We start from the raw sequence: 12,522 nt of genomic DNA, 5'->3' as shown, positions 1-12,522 counted from the left end.
CCCCGTACCATCGCCCTCCCGCCGTCGTCGCCGCCGCCCCACTTCCGCCACCCTGGACGCCGGGCCGGCTCCAGCCCCCCTGCCGCCGGCACTCATCCCGCTCCCCCGCCGCTACCAGCCGCATCTCTCTAGCGGCGGCGGCGGGGGCTGGGTTGCGCCCTCACTTCTTCCACGGGTTGCCCTTTGGCGCGGGCGCAGGCGCGGGCCTGCGGAAGCCAAACTCGTGCGCGTCGTCCTCCTCGATGTCTCCGTAGCGCCACATGCCAACGTGCCCCTTCTTGGCGGCCGCCTCGTGCTCGCGCAGCGCGGCGACGAGCGGCTCGGCGCGGCGCGCCACCCCCTTCTCGACGCGCGCGAGGCCGGCGGCGACCAGCTTCTCGTTGACGCACGACTGCGCCGCGTCGAAGAGCGTCACGAGCAAGACGCCCGACGCGCGGTCCTCGACGCGCGCGACGACTGTCTTTCCCCACGCGGCGTCTCCGAGGAGGAGGGCGGCCTCTTCGCCGTCCTCGCTGCTCGGCTCGTCGACGATGAGGTGGGCGAGCCGGCACTCGACCGCCTGCGCCGAGAGGACGGACGGCGCGAGCGTCGGGTCGAGCGGCCGCACCTGCAGGACACGTCCGGGACGCGTCACGGACGACCGCATGTCGCGGGGCGGGGAGGGCGCCGGGCCGCCACCCGCTCGGCGGAGACGACGTCGCAGTTGCCGTAGTCGAGGAAGAAGACGGTGTACGAGCCTACCGTGCGTCGCATATCACGTCACCCCGCGCCGCAGCTGCCGCGGTCGAGCAGCGGGGCGGGGAGGCGGCCCTTGTCGCGCTTGGTCACCTTTGCGCGGTACCACTCGTTGTCCTGCGAGAAGCGCGCCGCGCAGACCGCGCCCACCTTTGGCTCGAAGGCCATCGCGGGCGGCGGGCCGGCGCACGCGGACGCCAGCTTGGCGTGCAGCCGCGCGACGGTGTCGTCGCCCGCCACGTGCGCGTAAAAGTGGGCGCCGTCGGCTATCTCGGTGAGTGTGAGCTCGACGCGCTGCTTCTGCGCGTCGGGGATCGGCTCCATCTCCGACGCGGCGGCCGCCGCGTTCGCCGCCGCCTCCTCGGCGGCCGCCTCCTCGGAGTAGTCCTCCCAAACCTTGAGGCCGGCAGCCTTGGCCACGCCCTCCGACTTGGCGAGGTCCGCCGCGTGGACGGAGCGGTCGGCCGCCGCGCCGAAGCGGCTGGCGAGCCCCGCCTCGAGCAGCACGAGCGAGAGGTTGCGCTTGTCGGGCAGGATGAGCGTGCCGTTGAAGACGCCTAAGGGGGCGGCGCCGAGACGGCTCAGAGGGAGGGCGCGTGCCACGCGGGAGGAGGACTGCCGCGCGGGTTGCCCGTCTTGTCGTTGACGGACTCGATCTCAACCTCGACCTCGCGCTGCAGGCAGAATCCGCGCGTCGCGGCGAGCGCCTCGTCGCCGAAAGGCTCGCCTGTGGCGTGTGCCGTGGACGTGTCGCGGACGTGTCACGAGCGAGCCTCGCCGCACGCACAGTCTTCTCGCCCGAGGAGGGCGAGTCGCGGCGCGCGCAGGCGGGGCAGCGGACGCCCACCAGCGCGAGGGTGACGAGGCAGTGGTCCTTGAGGAGGAGGACCTGCCGGGGCGCGGGGCCGCGGTGAGAGGGGGGGGGGGGGGGGGAGATGACGGGGCCACGCCTCTGCGGCCGGTGGCGGTGCGGCGGCCTTGAGGCGCGAGCCGGAGAGGACGTACTGCACGACGCCGCGCAGCTTCCCTCCGCGCGTGAAGTTGGAGAGGAATGACTTTGCGCGCTCTTTGGAGGCGGGGAGCGAGAGGTCCGTCACCGCCGCCCCCTTCTTGGGCGGCGCTCCCGAGTGCATCCCCTTCTTCGCGGCGATGGCGTCCGCCTACCCGCTCCATCGGCGCCTCAACGAGTGAACCCCACACCCAGTGCCTCCTCGCGGCATCGAGTGCTCCTCGGCGTCGCAGAGAGCGTCGTAGTGCGCGGACCGCTCCTCGGCGCCGCCGTGCTTTGAGACGGAGGCGAGGCCTTCGGCGACGAGCACCTGCCGGGAGGGGCGAGAGGATTGATGTATGTAGATTGAGTCCTGCGAATGAGTCATCGAGAGGCTGTCGGAGGCGTCTGGGAGGGCGACAGCATGTGTGTGACCTGGGAGGGCGAGACCGACACACAGACACACAGACGCGATGCGGGGGCGTGCTGGCCGGCGGGGCGGGCGGCGGGGGTATGCGGGTGGCGGGGGTATGCGGGTGGCGGGGGTATGCGGGCGGCGGGGGTAGGACGACGCGCCTCGGCGGCGTTGCGGTCCGCTTTGTCGAAGAGGACGGCGGCGAAGAGCCGCTCCTGCACTCCTCCCCCCTGCCCCTCGAAGGAGCGGTGGTACTCTGGTGTGACGCGGACCTTCTTGCCGATGAGGAGCCTGCTCACAGCCAAGGGCGAGCTGCACCGCCTCTCGAACGCGCCTGGCGCACCCTCTCGCAGAGCACGCGCCTGCGGAGCGCCTCCTTTGCCTCTGCGGCGTACGGCTCCGGCTCGCGCCCCATGCGCGGGCAGCGGATCGACGAGAGCGAGTAGCGAGTCTCGTTGTTCGCCGCGTCGGCCACGACGAGCGTGTCGCCAGACACGACCTCGACCACCCGCCCGAGCAGCTCGCTCGCCGCCTGCGCAGCGGTGTGGGGTGGGCAGAGTCGCGGGTGGCGGCCAGTCGAGAGAGAGCGCGCGAGCCGCTCCTCCGACTCGAAACAGACACAGCTCTCCGCCCCTCTCCGCCCCTCTCCGCCCCTCTGCACCCCTCTGCACCCCTCTGCACTCCTCGCTGTGCGCTCCTCTCTGTGCGCTCGCCTGCGGAGGGACGTACTCGCGCCACAGCCGGAGCCGGCCAGCCTTCGCCTGCCGCTCCGCCTCGCGAAGCTCCTGCTCCTCACCAGTCACGCGTCAACTCCACGCGTCACCGCAGCTCCTCTGCGCCCCCTCCGCCGCCCGGCGTCGGCGCCTTGGGGTTGTCGGACAGCTGGGAGGACCAGTCGGCCACGCGGGCGAGGCCGACGCGGAGGAGCTCGAGCGAGATGTTGCCTACAGTACGCCTCCGGCGCGCGTCGAGGGGCGGGGGGGCGGGGGGCTGTGCGGTGCCAGGCCCGGGAGACGGCTCTGCCCTGCTCGTGCAGCACTGTGCCGAGCAGCGTGCCTGGTGACGAGGGACGCGAGTCATCCCTCGCTCCCGCGAATCATTCACTGCACACCGCGAGCAGGCTGCCGTTCTTGTCGACGCCCTGCAGCGCAATCTGGACCGAGCGGTGCAGCAGCCGCGACTCGACGAAGAAGCGCGCCTGTCCAGCAGCTGGGACGTGGTGGAGCGAGGGAGGCGGCTCGTGAGTGCAGCCGCGACTCAGCGGCGACGGCGCGCCTCCCGCGCGAAGGGCGCCGCCTCCTCAACCCCGTCCTCGCCGCGCTTGAGGGGCGGGCACTGCGTGCCACACAGCGAGAGCGTCACCTGCTCGAAGCCAATCAGAAATCACAAACTCAGAAATCATCACAAATATGAAAAAGACCCGTGGACCTGCTCGAAGCCGGGGAGGAGCAGGGCGCGGAGGAAGGAGCCCGACGGCACGTGCTCGATGATCGCCTCCTGCGGCTGCCGCCCGAACGCCGCGACGAGGCCGGCCGCGTCGAAGCTGCCAGCCCACTTGATGGAGCGGACGCTCGACGCGGCCGACGCCTCGTTCCACACGCCGCGCCCCTCCTCCTTGCTTGCCGCCTCGATCGGCGCGAGCACCTCGTCCTGCAGCGCCACGCCCTTGAGCCGCGCCCAGCCCGCCGCGACGATGTGCTGCTGCAGGGGCAGCCCCTCGAAGTAGACGGTCCCAAACTCACGAGGAGGGCCGCCCGTCGGCCCGCCCGGCACGGTCGACGCGGGGGCCTCGATGACGAAGGTGACGGGCTTGCCGATGACGAGCCGGCGCAGGAAATCCCGGGACGCCCACGCCCACGGGCTGTCGTCGGTCGAGCGGTTGGCGAGCCGGGGCGCCGTGATGCCCGTAAGGGAGATTAGCTTCTCGGGCGGCGGGCCGCGGCTCGAGTCGGCGCCCATCACGAGGACGGTGTCGCCCGAGGGGACAGCCTTGACGATCGCGGGCAGCGCCCTCGCGGCGGCGGTGCTGGTGCCGTTCGCCTCCACCATTGATTTAGTTGAGAGAGTTCGGAGGCGCCTTTGCGAGAGAGGCTCGAGAGAGGTGTGCTGTCGCTGTCGCTAAAAGAGAAAAGGGGGCGGTTTCTTGCTTTATGCCTGTACATTCCTGGGACCCTGTCCTTTCTCCCACCCCTTGTTTGGTGTGTCCGTTTTATTTATTTATTTATTGTACATTCCTCTTGGGTATGTTCCTCTGGGGTTCCCCCTTGAGGGGTCGCCGGAGGCGACGCTTCCTCCCTTGCGGCTAGGTGTGTTGAAGGAGTGCAAGCGAGAAGAGAGAAGGGACACACAAAACCAGGACGCCGCCGACCGCCGAGCCTGACGTCCCGGCGGCCACGGCGCGGATGTGGCCAGATCCAAATCGACCCGGGTTCGCTCTCTGCACTCTGGTGCATGTCCTTCAGCATCACACCGTACCACAACGTCGACGGGAGCTACGTGGATGACTTGCTCCGCATGGACATGTGCGAGAACATCCTCCTCGAACTCCGAAGCGGAGGCGACCATGGCATGTACGTGTACCCTAAGTTTCTCCGAGACCTCGCGAGCGGGCACGGTTATTCACACCTCGGCAGTGTGGTTTGGGCAGGGCATGGCAGTGTGGGTTTCACACCCGGGGCAGGTAGGGGATCGGGCAGGGCAGTTGTGCGGCAGTGTGCGGGCAGGGCAGTACGGCAGGGCATGGCAGTACGGCAGGGCATGGCAGGGCAGTTGGGGTCATAATTGCAGGGCTGAGATTCGGGATCTCAGGTGGTGAAAAAAAAGGGGGAGACAATTGCTGTGAACATGGAATTTGAATAACAATCTCAATGAGATGTGTGAAGAGGACGGCCGATCGACGAAACACACGCGCGAGCTGGCGAGCTCATCTGCATCTCAACCGAATCTCAGGGGGGCGCCGTGTGTATAACGGTTGCGTGATACTGCAGTTACCTAGAGCGGCCGCACTCTGCTCGCTACCCCCCCTCCGCCTGCACAACTAAGCTCATCCCTGCTGCTAGGGGGGGGGTTTGCCCCCCCCAGCAGCAGAGCGCTCCTGCTGGGGGGGGGGGTCCCGACCCCCCCAGCAGCAGAGCGCTCCTGCTGGGGGGGGGGGGTCCCGACCCCCCCAGCAGCAGAGCGCACTGGACCCAGCTCTCCCGCCTCCTCGCCGCCGCCCCCCCCTCTCCGCCCTCGGTTCGTGTTTAAGCGGTACTCGTACGCTCGAGGCGGTTGTGTTCGCCGCGCCTTCGAGCCCAATACACCTCGCGAGAAAGCGCTGCGCGGTACTCGGCAGTGTCGCAGTGTCGAGCAACACTCGGTGTCAGAGCGTCGCGCCTCCATCAGTAGTCTCATCATCGAGTGATTGCTGGCCTGTGGCGTATGACCTCGCGCGGATATCACCAACGACGAGCATGCGAAGATAGGGAACAATATCTTGTACAGCCCGCTGTGCTCCCCGCTGTGCCACGGCGTACGATGGGCTGCGAGAGCCGTATCTTCCCTCCTTGAGGCAGAGGAGCCGCGAGGCACGAGAGGCGTAGAAGAGAGGCTGGCGTGCCCCGCACCTCCCGGTTGGCAGTAGGAGGGCCCGCCGGTGAGACCACTGATTTTGATGCCGACTATAAATTCTCGCCACTGGAACGCATGCTACTTACAGCTGCTGTCTGTACAGAGATGCCAGCACCCCCCACAGGCAGAGCGCTCCTGCTGGGGGGGGGTCCGGACCCCCCCAGCAGCAGAGCGCTGCTGCTTGGGGGGGGTCCCGACCCCCCCAGCAGCAGAGCGCTGCTGCTGGGGGGGGGGGTCGGCCATGAGCTTAGTTGTGCAGGGGGGGTAGCGAGCAGAGTGCGGCCGCTCCTACGCCAACGACTGTACACCATTGGACGGCCGAAGCGGACTTCGTCTTCTCGGTACCCCCGAGGTCAGGGTCGATACTTGAATCTAGAATTTTACAACAAAGCTCCCTCGCACAACACTGGGCAGCCACGTGGCGGCACGGGACTGGCGCGCACTGGCACTAACACAGGTACATCTAGAAAACCATCCTCTTGGCGGAGTCCTAGCCCATTCGGCCGGAATTGCACATAATTCCACTCCCCTTCCCTAATTGGCCCATAACCTGCATTACGGTTTACGCATGTCAGTGCGCCAATAAAGTTCACCTGCACCAGGAAACCTCTCATCGTATATGAAGTCCTCTCATCGCGCATTGCGCGACGTTCTTCTCTGTTTCTGCGATCTCGTAAAAATCTCATTTGTCTATCATACACAGTCAGCATCAGGGTTAGGGCTATAATCAGAACTTACGTACGTCCCATTCCCATCTGTGGGGGCTCGGATTAGGGTTACACACTCTCAGGACAAGACTTGTCCGAGGGTCACGACACTGGACGCGTCCGGACGCGTCCCGGACACACCCCTGTCTGAGACGTGTCCAGGACAGGACCGTGCCCGGGCCTGACCTGTCCGGTCGTACGCATATACCTCTTGGTTTTTCGAGGGTTTTTTTGTATTGTGTGTGTGTGTGTGTGTGTGTGTGTGTGTGTGTGTGTGTGTGTGTGTGTGTGTGTGTGTGTGTGTGTGTGTGTGTGTGTGTGTGTGTGTTGTGTGGTTTGTTTGTGCGAGGGCAGGGCGGGGCAGGGCAGGGCGGCGGCGAGCGGCGAGCGGCGTCGGCGAGATCGGCGACGAAGAGAGGCGATGGTGACGTACACGGCGGGAGTGTTCACGGCAGGCGGCCCCGCGCAGCGGCGGCGGCGCCCTGTGTGAGGCAGACTGCCCTGCACAGCCTGCTGGGAACGCTCCCGACGAGCGGCGCGCCATGCGGGCCCGCCGCGGGCGACGCGGGCGGCGAGCCGACACGCGTGTCGCAGGCGTAGGCAGCGCTGGCGAAGCGAGGCGGCCGGCGCCGGCCCCGGAGGCGGCTGCAGTAAGAGCAGCGAGGCAGAAGTCTCTGTCCAAGGCGTACTGAGCATGCTGCCATCGAGCAGCGCGCCATGCGGGCCTGCCGCCGGCGACGCGATTGGAGAGCCGACAGGCATCGAAAAGGTAGGTGCTGACTGCTGAGGAGGGCCATCGCGCCCAAGGCGGTCCGCGCCGGCCCTGCAGGCCGTCACAGAGAGCCTGGCGAAGCTGTACAGAATGACAAGAGCATACTGAGCAGGCTGCCGTCGAGCGACGAGCCATGCTGGCTCGTCGCGGGCGATGAGGTCGAGGAGCCGATCGGAGCGTCGCAGAGGCTGCCGACCACTGTCGTTCGCCCTCGGGCCCAGGGGTGGAAGGCAAGCTTCCTGGCTTCCTGGCGAGTGTCCAGACGTCGCAGAGCATCCGGCAGGCGCGCTGCGACCCAAATTTTTGCTCACCGCACGGCCGTGCGAGCCGTCGGTCGGTGGTGATGGTCGACGTCGGCGCGCGCCGACCAACGCGGCTGCGGTGGGCGTCATGTGGCGGGCGTGGGACCAGACATTGTGCGAATTTCGGACGTCCCTCGTCTCCCAGTGGGGTGTAGAAGAAAGATGGCAACACAAGCCTGAGGCAAATCGACCCCCTATATACCTTATCTAGATAGAGGCGTGAGAGAGCCGTCCGCCGTCTGCGCCAGCCCGTGCTTGCGACGAGCTCAGCCTCACGACAGGAAGGACCGTGGGAACAAGGCATCTCGAGGAGAGGGGCATTCACTACTTTTGCCCCCGAATGAAAAGAAAAATCGCGCGCGTGCCGCAGACATCAAGAGTCTCGGACATCTGCTTTTTGACGCGCTCTAACCTCCCAGGGCCCCGACTGCAAGCAGCGCCACGCTGACCGCTACACCAGGTCACTCTGCTGCGCGGGCGATGGCGGCCATGGTCCGCTGCACAGCTGATGCGCGCTGCGCCCACAACCCCACGGTCACGACTCGGCACCACCAAGACCACCGATCGCAAGACCACCGCCGATCGCGCGACGAAATGGGGCGCCAGCTACGGAGATAGCCCGCAGGCGGTGCGCGCGGTGGAGCTCTTCCTCAAGCAGGCGCCGCCAGCTGCGGCGGTCTTCGTTCACGACTTCCTCTCCGCGCGACGCGGCACCCTCGACGAGTTTCTGCTCACCAACCTTCGTCGTTCGGACGCGCCCGGCGAGGAGGAGGGCGTCTTCGTGAGAGCGTGGCAGGCCTTCGCACGCGGCGCGACGAAGAGGGCGCGCAGCAACGCGGCCGAGCGCGCGTGGACGCAGTGGCGCGCCTTCGGCGGCGAGGACGATCGTGCGCTGCCGCTGCACGCGATGCCGGCGGGCGAGGACGGCCATGCCAGCTGTGTCGATAGGACCGGCGTGGTCCGAATCGATGGCTGCCTCTCCGCCGCGTCGGCAGAGGGCTTGCGCGACTTTGTGCTCGCGACGCGCGACGAAGGCGTCGCCCTCGCGGCCAAGGACAAGGAGAAGGGAGCGGAGCGGCTCTCGCGCGTGCTCTCGGCGCGTGACGTGGACAGCGAGGCCGAGAGTCGGTGGGACGTGCGACTGCCGTGGTCGACGGTTGTGCGTGACGCGGTGCACGAGATGATGGGCGCGCGTGACGACCCCGCCTCGCTCGGCCACGCCCTGTCCGTTCTCAGCGGCGGAGACAGCGCCCTGCTCTTCGAATGCGCCGCAGTCATCTCGACCGAGGGTTGCGCACCGCAGATCGTGCATGCGGACACGGTGCCGTCCGAGGCGGGGGCGGTGCTGCACACGGCGTTTGTGGCGCTGCAGGACATCTCGGCGCATCAGGGCCCGACGCGCTTCCTGCCACACACGCACAACTGCTTGCGGTTGCACGGCGAGCTCGAGCGCGAGCACGAGCGCGGCACGCCAGAGTCGGACTTGCTCGAGGGGGCCCCGTCGGTCGTGGCGCTGCTGCGTTCGGGGGACTGCACGCTGTACGACAGCCGCACGCTCCACTGCGGCGGGCCACACGTCGCGCCGCCGGACCGCACGTCGCTGCCCGAGGAGCCCGTGGAGCGCGTCCTCTTTTACGTCTCGTTCAAGCATGCGCTGGCCACGGAGGCCGAGCTGGCCAACACCGACGTCCACGGCGCGGGGTCCATCCTGCCTGCGGTCGCGGCGATGCGGATGTGCCTCGGCTCCGTGCGAAGCCGTGAGGTGTAGCCAGGTGTGACGTCCCCGGACCCGACGGCTGCTGTCCCGGCTCCCGCGCGTGAGCGCCGTGACTGGGCCGAGACCTCTGAGCTCTGTAGAGCCTCTACAGGTCTGTTCGTCTCCCACCGTATCCTCGGCCGTCGGCGCCGCCGACCGCCGTGTGTCGTGCGTCTGTCGGGGGTGGGCACTCTCAGCCTCAGCGTGTGCGCGGTGTGTGTCTGTGTCCGTGTGTGTTGCACATGCACTCGCGACTCGGCCTTAGCATAACATGTACATGTGCGTGTGCATGCACGCTACCGGGAGCGCGGGACCCTCCCACAGAGACTCTCTCTTCTTTTTAGTCTTTCTTCTTGCAATTGTTGAGACTTTCTCTTTCGATGATTTTTTTCTCTTGTCCATACGAAATAAATAAATATATTTTTGGGTGTGTATACATCTGTATGTGCAGCCTGGCGTGTGGGTGTGCTCTGCTGCCTACTGCCTCTCTCAATATCTCGCTGCATCTCACGCCCAACGCGCTCTCTTTTCATTATCACATTCACACCGCGGTTCGAGGCGCGGGCACTGGGCATCGCGGCACTCGCACTGGCCCCTGCGGGCGGCGGCGGCCACGCCCCGCCGCGCCCTGTCATGCTCACGGCGCGAAAGCGCGGATCCGCTCGATGGCGTCAGCGTCGTGCTTTGGCGTGGCGCCGGGCATGCTCGCGACGAAGGCGCCTGTGGGGCGCGTCGAGGACGCGTCGGGGACAGGCGCGTGTCTTAGGGCGCGGCGGGCTCGCGGCGGAAGGCGCCGATGGCGCACGCGCGGGCGAGCGCGTCGGTGGCGTCGAGCTCGTGCCGCACCCCGGGGGAGGCTGGCTCGTCGGGGAGGAGAGAGAGGATGAGCGAGGCGAGGAAGGAGTCGCCCGCGCCGATCGTGTCGCGCGCGTCCACCGCCGCTGCGAAGCCGCTGTGCTGCGACCACTCCCCCTCGCCCTCGCGGCCAGCCACCCACAGCGCCGCGCCCTTTGCGCCGCGCGTGACGCAGACGGCCGCCGCGCCGGTCGCCGTGGCGAGCTGCGCCGCAGAGGCGCGCTCGGCGGCGTCGTCGCCGACGGCACCCGCCTCGAGACCCTGCGGGAGAGGGGGGGCGTGTGTGTGGAGGGAGGGGCGTGGAGAGTGGCCACGCCGCGGGCAGGGATGCAGCGCGGGGTATGCTGCGTGGTGTGGGGGGCGGCTCTCGCGCACCAGCATGCGGGCGAGCTCCGGCAGCTCGTCGTCGTTGAGCTTGATGAGCCATGCGCCTGGCAGGGAGGCAGAAACGAAGGCCCGTTGCTGTGCGGCCAGGGAGCCCTCCGAGGCTGCTGGTGTCCCGAGGCGGCTGGTGTCCCGAGGCGGCCGGGCGGGGCAACCGTGCGCCTCACCTGCGGCGGCGGAGGCGATGGCCGGCTCGTCCACGTGCGGCGGCCGCAGGTTGACGTCGAAGACGCGCCGCTTCGCCGCGCCGACCACCGAGACGAGCGTGCTGCGCGTCACCGGCGCGCGCAGCGCGAGGGAGCCGTGCACCACGCACCGCGCGGCGGCGACCGCAGAGAGGAGGGCCTGGCGGCAGGGGTGAATGGTGACATGGTCTCCGCCGCGCCTCGACGCAGCGCCGCGACGGGCACAGGCGCGCCGGCTCCGCCGCGAGCACGTCCCACGCGGCTGGCTCGTTGAAGGTGTACGTGGCGTCACCATTCGGCGCAATCTCGCACAGCACGAAGCCCGTCTCGCACCCGCCGGGGCCGTCGCCCGCGCCGCCGCCACCGCCCGAGCGCGGCGGTGTCGTCTCGGATTGGAGGAGCGACACCCCGACGCCGTAGGACGAGAGCCGGCGCCGCGCTTCGCGGCCGAGCAAGTCGTCGCCGACGCGAGAGGCAAACTCGACCTTTGCTCCGAGCTGGGAGAGGTGGACCGCGACGTTGCCGGGCGCGCCGCCGAGGAAGATGCCGGCCGGCGTCGAGTCGAAGAGCGTCTCGCCCAGGCACACGACGAAACCTGACATTTGTAAGCCTGAATGCAAACTGGGTTCCAACTTTTTGCGGGGTAAGGTTACAACTCCGACAGGGGTGGGGGTATGGTCCCTCGTGCACGGCCGCCCCTCCCTCTACTGCCGCCGCCGAGCGCTGCCCGCGACCGACTCTGTGCCGGCGCACTTCAAGCTGCTCTCCGGCGGCACGCGCAAGGTGCTCGACGAGCCCTCTCACTCAGCACTCACAGTCAGGGCTGCCCCGGGGGCATCATCGCGGACGAGCCCGAGGAGCACTCCCTCGTCGCCGAGTTCGGGATGTACTACAAGTAGACTTCTACAAGTGGTTTGCGCTAGGGTTTGCGCCGCTGGCGTCGGGCGGCGCGGCGGCCACCGGAGCCGCCCGCCCACACTACAGAAGGTGCTCACACCTCAACACCTTGGGTGCAAGTCCCTCTGACCCTACCCCCGGTGCCGGTGTGGGCGCTGGCCGGCACACTTAGGTAGAGGTACAGTAAGGTACAGACATGGGCCACTTACCTAAGGTGGAGGTATAGGACACCGCGCGCTACCTCGGTAAAGGTACGGGTGAGGTGTGGGCGCCTCGCCGGACACACGCTCGCCCCCTCCCGACGGCCCCGCCTGACACGCTACTCACTCATGCAGCATATGGCGTGTTCTGGAGAACACCGGCGCGCTGGAACAGCGACATATGTCGACGCCACCGAGCGGGTCGGCGGAGGGTGGGTCGGCGGCGTGGCCGGAGGTCGACGGGCCGGCTGAGCCCGAGGATGGCGCAGCCGAAGCGGCAGCATCGGAGCTCGATGGGTCCGGCGAGGTGGAGGGCGGTGCAGCCGAGGGGGCGGAGACGTTGCCGTGCTTCAGCATGTAGCGCGCGGTGATCGCCTCCTCTGGACCCGCTGTGCCTGTTGACACATCGGATTCTACGCCGCCGGTGGAGGGCGGGCGGGGCAGCTGCCCCCGCTCGCCGCTCGATCCTGGACGTGCCCATGTCGTGACTGCCGGAGGTAATTCGCCCGAGCTCGTCTCGGGCGTGGCCGGCATTCCGTTCTCTTCTTTTGGTGAGGCCACGGGATCTGCGGCGGGCGAGGCGGCCGACGAGGCGGAAGAGGAGGAGGAGGAGGAGGAGGAGGAGGAGGAGGAGGAGCAGGTGTGCGATGGGTCGGTCGAGTCGTACTTGGCGTCTGAGGCGCGGTGGTATGCGCTTCGGAGGAAGGAGGAGGCTCG

The 12,522-nt window shown here is 68.0% G+C and overlaps 2 protein-coding genes across 2 annotated transcripts; both read right to left on the bottom strand.

The window, feature by feature from the left end:
- Window positions 1-160: 160 nt before the first annotated feature.
- On the bottom strand, window positions 161-4,222 carry EMIHUDRAFT_452958 (hypothetical protein; the record flags this gene model as incomplete). The annotated part of the gene is made up of 14 exons (XM_005761434.1): window positions 3,567-4,222; window positions 3,414-3,500; window positions 3,250-3,336; window positions 2,852-2,923; window positions 2,482-2,670; window positions 2,293-2,410; window positions 1,929-2,038; window positions 1,713-1,895; window positions 1,534-1,624; window positions 1,352-1,462; window positions 810-1,292; window positions 679-737; window positions 350-607; window positions 161-274 (listed from the first exon to the last, which is right to left on the bottom strand). The coding sequence occupies exons 1-14, from the start codon at window positions 4,185-4,187 to the stop codon at window positions 161-163; spliced, it is 2,583 nt and encodes an 860-aa protein (XP_005761491.1). The 5' UTR covers window positions 4,188-4,222.
- A 4,678-nt stretch (window positions 4,223-8,900) lies between these two features.
- EMIHUDRAFT_438180 (hypothetical protein) lies at window positions 8,901-11,323 on the bottom strand. Its single transcript, XM_005761433.1, has 5 exons — window positions 10,942-11,323; window positions 10,691-10,868; window positions 10,515-10,570; window positions 10,079-10,400; window positions 8,901-10,004 (listed from the first exon to the last, which is right to left on the bottom strand). Exons 1-5 carry the CDS (start codon window positions 11,308-11,310, stop codon window positions 9,922-9,924), a joined length of 1,008 nt encoding a protein of 335 aa, XP_005761490.1. The 5' UTR covers window positions 11,311-11,323; the 3' UTR covers window positions 8,901-9,921.
- Between the last annotated feature and the right edge of the window lie 1,199 nt (window positions 11,324-12,522).

This window comes from Emiliania huxleyi, assembly GCF_000372725.1.
Source record: "Emiliania huxleyi CCMP1516 unplaced genomic scaffold EMIHUscaffold_71, whole genome shotgun sequence".
NCBI lineage: Eukaryota > Haptophyta > Isochrysidales > Noelaerhabdaceae > Emiliania > Emiliania huxleyi.
Note: the sequence above shows the minus strand (reverse complement) of the source record. Positions and strands in the feature narration are given on the sequence as shown.

What these genes read in the sequence shown, in the direction of transcription:
- EMIHUDRAFT_438180 (XM_005761433.1), bottom strand. Translation starts at nt 11,310, where the DNA reads ATGTCAGGTTTCGTCGTGTGCCTGGGCGAGACGCTCTTCGACTCGACG. An exon ending in CATCGCCTCCGCCGCCGCAG is followed by an intron (nt 10,571 to 10,690) that starts GTGAGGCGCACG and finishes CCTCCCTGCCAG; the next exon opens with GCGCATGGCTCATCAAGCTC. An exon ending in CGGAGCTCGCCCGCATGCTG is followed by an intron (nt 10,401 to 10,514) that starts GTGCGCGAGAGC and finishes CCTCTCCCGCAG; the next exon opens with GGTCTCGAGGCGGGTGCCGT.